Consider the following 7,923-nt stretch of genomic DNA (forward strand, 5'->3'; position numbering starts at 1 on the left):
TTTTTTTTGAGAAGTTTTTGCTATAGGGTGCGTGTGCTCGCCAGAAAGAGAGAGACAGAGATAGAAAGTGAGAAATCACCCCCCCAGGGGGGATGGCCACGCCGCAATCCCTTCTCCTCCATTCTCCTCTCGGGATCTTGGGCACGCACGCACATGTGCCCAGCGTGAGTTTAAGCCTCCAGGTCCAGGACTCGAACCGCTGTCGACTACATGGGAGTCCAGCGACATAGCCATTACGCTAACGGCTCGTCCCTGCATTTCCAGTTTGTGAATGCCAGTTACTGATTTAAAACTAAGAGCCCTGTGTCCTTTAAACAAAATGCACTATTGGGTTAGATAGTGCCCGTGGGCTCCTGACCACAACCTGAGGCTTGGTTGAGCCTCTTTCCCATGTGGGTGCAAAGTGGAGGCTCAGAGAAGGCCAGGCCCTGCTCAGAGCTGCCCAGCAAATGCGGAGAACGCAGTCAGGGTTGGTGCCTGACGGTCTTTATCACACTGCTGGGCCTGGAGCGTGGGGGCAGCTGAGCCCGAGCTCTGGAGCCACCGGGCTGTAGACAGAGGTGATGCTGCTGGTCAGGGGCCAGGCCACCTGGGAGCTAGCTGTGGGTTGTGTGTGTGAGCAGGACAAAGGGACAGAAGTGGGGGACTGGATGGTGGGGCGGGGCTGGCTCGGAAGGAAGTTTCCCTGCAGGAGTTCTAGAAAGCTCTGCGCACATGTGGCTGAGTCCTGTCCTCTGGTCAGTACATTGCTTCTGGTGCATGTGCGTGCATGTGTGTGTGTGCGCACATGTGTGTATGCGTGAGTGTGAGTGAGAGAGATATAGAGAGAGAATAGGAGGATGGGAGGGAGTTAGGTCTCAGTCCAGCTAAGGTTTTCTTTCCTGTTGAGCGAGGACCCCCTACCCCCTGCGTCCTGTCCCCCAGGGGCCTTTTGACAGTCAGTTGGAATGGAAGCCCATACTCTCTCGGTGGCTGTGGCTGGCTGCCGATCTCAGTGCCTTTATGGAGCTGTCCACCCTCCTTAGGTGGCACGTTACCCCGAGTCCCTTAGAGCCTGGGACTCCCCTCGGAGTCGGGGACTCTGGCCCTTGCCTGAGTGCGGGCCCCTGTCTCCAGCCTCCTTACTGGGCAGTTGGTTCCTAGGCTTTTCAAACTGGGCACACTCCAAACCAGACTCACGTCTTCCCCGGCCTTCACCCCCAGCCTCCCCTGCCTTAGGCCATTGGAGCTCCCTCTTCCAGGCACGTAGGAAGACCCTGACTCCTCTGGGGCTCCTCTTCCGTCTCAGGCCACCCAGTCGTCGGCAAGTCCTGCCAGTTCCGCCTTCCACATAAATCCCTTCGTACCTCTCATCCCTGACTGGCCTGGCTGCCTCCCACCTCCTTCCTGCCCGAGCGCATCTCTGACTCCACACCACAGCCAGGAAGCCCTTTCACTGGAGAGCTGGGGTAAGGCCTCTTGGGCTTCCGGGCTCCAGGGTTGCTGTCGCTGTAACCAGCCTGCCCTCGGCGTCCATGGCCTTCCTCCTTCTGTCCCAGCCAGGGTGGCCCTCTGCTGCTCCTCACCTGCGGCCTGCTGGTCCTGCCTCGGCCTTTTGCCCTTGCTGTTCCCGCCGAATGACATGCTTTGCCACCAGGGAGACCGTTCGGGTGTTAGCTCAAAGCCCACCTCCTCAGAGAAGGCTCCCTTGCCCACTCTGGCTAAAACAGGCTCAGCCACCCAGCTGTTCGCTGTCTCCGCTTCCCTGCTTTTGTTCGTTTATTTCTTCATTGTCCTTGTTAGGTCTGGCATTCAGTTTTGTCCAGAATTGAACTCGGCCTTAGGATCTAGTGTGCCCGCCTTCATCCTCCACCCCCCAAACCAGCACCCGGAGATGGCCAGGACGCCAGTCCCTACAGGTGCCTGCACCGAGGAGGCACCTGTCAGCCCACCATGCCAGCCACCAGGGTTGCCTGCAGCCACTGTTGGTGGGGACAATCCGGACTGTCACTCAGTCACTGCCCTGGGCCCAGGCCGAGCTCCCAGGGCTCTGGGCCAGCTCGCCTGTCCCTGCTTGGGGCTGGCCCAGGAGGTGAGTGTCTGTTTCTGCAGATACTCTGCTTTTTTCCCCCTTTTTTTTTTTTTTTTTGAGAGGTTTTCGCTATAGGGTGCGTGTGCTTGCCAGACAGACAGAGAGAGACATAGAGACAGAAAGCAAGAAATCACCCCCCAGGGGGGATGGCCATTCCGCAATCCCTTCTCCTCCATTCTCCTCTCGGGATCTTGGGCACGCATGCACACGCGCCCGGCGTGAGTTTTAAGCCACCGGGTCCGGGATGCGAACCACGGTCGACTATGTGGGAGACCAGCGACATAGCCATTACGCTAACTGCTGGTTCCCACCCTTTTTCCCCTTTTCTTTAGAAATGTTTAAAAAGTTACTACTTTTTAAACTTTGAAATGATAGACACTTAAACTATTAGAGATTTTACCTCATTACCTTTTCATTTTGTTTTTGAATCAGACAGTTTTATTTTTAAAATAGATTTTTGCCATAGGGCCCATGTGCTCACCAGAGAGAGAGACAGAGATAGTGAGAGGGAAAGCGAAAACTTGCCCCCTTGAAGGCATGGCCATGCTGCAATCCCTTTTCCCTTTATTCTTCTCCTGGGACCGCGGGCATGCATGCACACACAAGCACACGCTAGCACATGCTCCTGGCATGATTTTCAAGCGACCAGGTCCAGGACTTGAACCGCAGTCAGGCATGTGGAAGTCAAATCAGACAGTTTTAACAATGCATTTGCCAGCATTAGCGCAGCGGCGGGCCTGGGGGCGGTGCAGAGGAAGCCATGCCTGTGACTTTGGAGAGGCAGGCGGTCCAGGTGGGGCAGGCCTGGGTCCCCAGTCACGGTGGGGCTGAGGACCAGTGACTTTTGCAAGGGCTGAGGTCCGGAGAGTGAGGACTGGCTGGAAGGCCGCATTTGAGTGGCTCTGGAGGATGCCGATGAAGGAGAGAGCCCTGGAGTACCGAGGCCCTGAGAGGGTCAGTCCGAGTGGATGCTGTAGGGCTTTAGGGTTCAGCGTAGTCGGAAATCTGGGCCTTTCCTTGCTGACAGCAGGAAGCCAGGGCAGCCTGGGGGGCTGTGGCATGCTGGGCGGGGCCTGCTGTCTCAGATTGCTTGCCTCCAGAGAACAGGGCACTGGGTGAGGGCAGGGAGACAGCTAGCGTGTCCCAGGGCAGAGGGCAGGTGAGGTTGGAGCTGGTGCAGGGCTTGGTGATGGAGGAGAGGGGCCCAGGGAGGGGAGAACTCTCCAGAGAGAGAATACACAGAACTGGGGACTGTGGGGGAGGTGTTGGGGACAGCAAGGTGTCCAGGATGCACTTACTGGGCAGCTGAGCAGGTGGGCAGGCGTGGCCCTTGGGGCTACCCGTGCAGGCCAAGGGCATCTTGCAGGATTGTCGTGGGAGCTTATTCCTACCAGCGTCTGCCACTGACCAGATTCTCTGCAGCAGCCAAGGGCATGAGCGGGATTTTTATTTTGGAGAGATTTTTGCTATAGGGCGCGTGTGCTCGCCAGCCAGACAGAGAAAGACAGAGAGACAGAAAGCAGGAAATCACCCCCCAGGGGGGATGGCCATGCCGCAATCCCTTCTCCTCCATTCTCCTCTCAGAATCTTGGGCATGCACGCATATGCACCCGGCGTGAGTTTAAACCACCGGGTCCGGGACGCGAACCGTGGTCAACCATGTGGGAGTCCAGCGACATAGCCATTATGCTAACTGTTGGTCCCTGGAGCAGGATTTTTGAGGGAGAGAAATGTTTGGGTGGTCATGTGTGTGCATACATGTGCATGGAATTGTCCGTGTAAGATCCCTGTGGGTATGTCCTGCCTATGGAGGTGCCGTGTGTGCAGCTGCATGGGGCACGATGTCAGATCCCTGGACGTGTGTCCTGGTGAGCGAGTGTGACCGAGTAAGGGTGCAGGTGTGTGTGGATGTGTGTGTGAGACACTTTGAGTGAGGAGCCCAGGATCAGACAAGTGTACGTGTGTGTGTGTGTGTGGGGGGGGATCCACGTCGGTAACTCTGCCTCTCACCGGGGACCCTGCACTGTTCGTGGACCTTTGTCACATGTCGCTGAGCCCGTGTGTTTCCCAGCCAGCCTGACAGTGTGTGCACGGAAGGAGCGGTTGGGAGTGAGGGTGGCTAGGTCGCCCCACGTGTGCACATGCTGGTATGTGTGTGCGGGCCATGTGTGTGCCTCTGGTTCTCACAGGCTTCCTTTCCGATCCCCCCAGGGCCTCCCAGGAGAGGAAACGTCCTGAGCTGGCTTGGACCATGGCGCTGCTCGGGGAACCTGCAGGAGCCTGGCTGGCTCTCACGCTGGCCTTGGCCCTGGGCCCACGCACGGGCGGGGCGGCCCCACGGCAGGACTGCACGGGTGTCGAGTGCCCGCTGCTGGAGAACTGCATCGAGGAGGCGCTGGAGCCGGGGGCCTGCTGTGCTACGTGTGTGCAGCAGGGCTGTGCCTGCGAGGGCTACCAGTACTACGACTGCCTGCAGGGCGGCTTCGTGCGCGGCCGCGTGCCTGCAGGCCAGTCCTACTTCGTGGACTTCGGCAGCACCGAGTGCTCCTGCCCGCCGGGCGGTGGCAAGATCAGCTGCCAGTTTATGCTGTGCCCAGAGCTGCCGCCCAACTGCATCGAGGCCGTGGTGGCGGCCGACAGCTGCCCACAGTGCGGCCAGGTAGGCTGCGTCCACACTGGCCGCAAGTACGCTGCCGGCCACACCGTGCACCTGTCGCCTTGCAGGGCCTGCCACTGCCCTGATGCCGGTGGTGAGCTCATCTGCTACCAGCTCCCTGGTTGCCATGGGAACTTCTCAGATGCCGAGGAGGGTGACCCTGAGCGACACTACGAAGACCCCTACAGTTATGACCAGGAGGTGGCTGAGGCAGAAGCAGCAGAAGCAGCTGCAGCCCTGGCGGGCGAAGTTCAAGCAGGCGTCGGGGGCCCTCCTGCTGCCCTGGGAGGTGGGACTCAGCCGCTGTCTACCATTCAGGCAAGCCCCTGGCCAGCCGCCCTACCCAGGCCCACAGCAGCTGCTGCCCTGGGCCCCCCGGCCCCTGTGCAGGCCAAAGCCAGGAGAGTGACAGAGGACAGAGACGAGGTGGAAGAGGAAGAGGAGGAGGAAGAGGAGGAGGAGGAGGAGGAGGGCGAAGAGTTGGCTGCTACTGAGCAGCTGCCAACTGGTGGCCCCAAGGGCCTGGATGAATTGCCCACCACAGCCCCCGTTGGACCTGGTCTCCCTGTGCAAGAGAAGGAGGTGGAAGCCAGAGCAGGACCTGAAGAGAACCTCATCCCGGAAGCGCAGGCCACCCTCCGCAGTCCTGGGCAGGAGGCAGCCGCACTTGTGCTGGGATCAGGCATGGCTGGTCTTACGTCCCAGCCTGTGCCGAGCTCTCCTGGGGACCTGGTCAAGCCTAGCAGCCACACCATCCCTTCCGTGCCACCATCTGACACAGCTCCAGTCCCACCCACCCAGGAAACGCCCAAGAAGCCACAGGTTCTGCCCCGTTCCCGAGCAGAGGAGGACACAGACCCCAACTCTGTCCATTCCATTCCCAGAGGCAGCACTGAAGGTAAGACCCTTTCCTGGCGCCTCCCGGGCTTCCTTGGGGCTCTGCTTACTGCCCCGTCTCTGCACAGCTGCCGGACACAGGGAAGCCGGGTCTGTGGCGGTGGACTGGGCAGGCTGGAGGCTCTGGGATAGCTCTTTGCTCAGCTCCAGTTCTGGGGGACGGAGCAGTGGTGTTGGGGGTTGGGTGCTGGTCCTCCGTAAGACTATGAGGACCTGGTAGGTGTACCTCAATGGAGCTGAGGGTTCCCTAAGAGGGCCCTGCCAAGACCTGCTGTGCTGTGCTCACACCCTTTCTGACGGAGGCCTCTGGGCATCTGCATCCTTGGTCTCTTGAAGTAGCTGTAGAAAGAATGCATTCTCTTACAGGAGGCTCCTTCCGAGAGCCGGGTACCAGCTCTGCCACTCCTTCTAGGCAAGGATCCTGTTGACATGCTGGCTGGCCCTAGGCCCTCCTCGGGTCAGCATACTGCCATGGCTCCCATGTGCTCAGAGTGGAAGCCCAAGTCGTCACGGTGGTCATCGGCTCTGTCTCCTGTCTCCTTGCCCACTCCGCTCAGCCCTGTTGGCCCCCTGGCCAGGCCCCTGCCTGCCCTAGAGCTCTGCACTGCCTCTCTCTTCCTGAAATATTCTTCTGGGAGGCCCTGTGGCTCACTTCTTTCCTCCACTCAGCCCCCTGCTCAGGTCACCTCCACAGAGGGGTCTTCCCTGACTACCCACTTTCCTTTGACCCTGCTTTAATTTCTCCTAGCAGTACCTCCCATTGTAGTGCAAAACTGAGAGGGTAGACGAAACTGGAAGGACACAAGGCCGAAGATGGAGCCACTGTAGCCAAGCTCCCACGGTGCATTAGAAATGACTTGCACACAGGACACAGGACAGAGCTCGCAGCCGTGGTTCACCTCGTCACAGGCTGCAGCACAACCTAAAGCGATCACAGTGAGAAAGACAGGGTCAGTTGCCCCCCAGAAAACTTTGTAATAGATTACCTTAATTGTCAGTCAGGGCAGGGAACCAACAGTCTGACTTTATAGACAATTTTAGTTTTTTTGAAGCCTACTTCCTTGTCAGAGAGCCAGCCCTTTACTCGGACTGCTAGATAAAAACGGCCGAGAAGAGCCCCAAGTTGGCTACTGTCTTTCAGGACCCTCCCCATTTAGAAGCTTTTTTCTTTTGTTAATCCTGCTTTGCTACTGCTGCTTTTTTTCTTTCTTTCTTTTTTTTTTTTTTTGGAGAGGTTTTTGCCATAGGGCACGTACACTTGCCAGAAAGACAGAGAGAGACAGAGAGACAGAAAGAGAGAAATCACCCCCCAGGGGGGAAGGCCACGCCGCAATCCCTTCTCCTCCATTCTCCTCTCGGGATCTTGGGCACGCACGCACATGCGCCCAGCATGAGTTTAAGCCACCAGGTCCGGGACTCGAACTGCGGTTGACCACATGGCAGTCCAGCAACAAAGCCATTACACTAACTGCTGGTCCCTGCTGCTTTTTGCGCTCTGATTCGTTGTGATTGTGAACTTGGCCAACTCAGAAATCCTGCTACAAAATGACTCTTCTGCTTCTTTATCATTTCTTCCCTAGGAGGATGCTTTGCTGTGAAGGTGGGGACCATGGCTGTCTTTTTGTTTGTTTGTTTCTGAGCCCAAGAGTCTCTGGCAGGACCTGCTCACAGTTGGTGCTCTGTAAAATACTGGGTGAATCTCTGGTTCTCAGTCACCCCTCGTCCTCCTCTTTCTCCCACCATGCTGTGATTGCCCCGCCTGGCCTCCCCTCTGTCCTCGTGGGCATTTGCTCCTACTGTTTTTGGCCAGCAGAAGCAGCACCTCCTCCAGGAAGTGCTCCCTGAATCTCTGTGTCTTATTTCCCCGCCTCATGCCCCTACTCCAGCTCTGTTTTTTCCCTTCTTCTCATTGAGGATGCTCTGGGGAGTTGTCAGGTTTCTAGAGCTCTCTCCTCATAGCTGGGAGCTTGTGTCATGATCAATTTCATACCATTCATCCCACAAACCCTCACTAGGTGTCAGCTATAAACAGATCCTGGCGGCTCTGGGAAGGCAGAGCTGGACCGTAGGGCCTTGGTGCATAGGCTGGGGTCCGTGAGGGAGGGATGCCTGAGTGGTATCTCAGAAGGCTTCCTGGAAGAGGAGACAGGAGGGGGTCTGTGATTTCTGCAGCATGACTATCTGCTATCCTGTTGCCATAATGATATGGCCTCAGACAAATCCTTTTAACAGCTTCCTCCTAACCCCCGCCCCCTGCCTGCCACACACACACACACACACACACACACACACACACACA

General features: G+C 57.6%; 1 protein-coding gene across 1 annotated transcript in view; it reads left to right on the forward strand.

Annotated features, from left to right (window-relative positions):
* Nucleotides 1-4,282: 4,282 nt before the first annotated feature.
* The window catches only part of FBLN2 (fibulin 2), a 79,200-nt gene continuing 75,559 nt past the window's right edge, over nt 4,283-7,923 (forward strand). Inside the window, 1 exon segment of the mRNA XM_006155413.3 lies at nt 4,283-5,625. Within this exon segment, the coding sequence (XP_006155475.1) occupies nt 4,323-5,625 (1,303 nt within the window). The 5' untranslated portion in view covers nt 4,283-4,322.

The sequence above is a fragment of the Tupaia chinensis genome, unplaced genomic scaffold (genome assembly GCF_000334495.1).
Source record: "Tupaia chinensis unplaced genomic scaffold, TupChi_1.0 Scaffold000451_2, whole genome shotgun sequence".
NCBI lineage: Eukaryota > Metazoa > Chordata > Mammalia > Scandentia > Tupaiidae > Tupaia > Tupaia belangeri.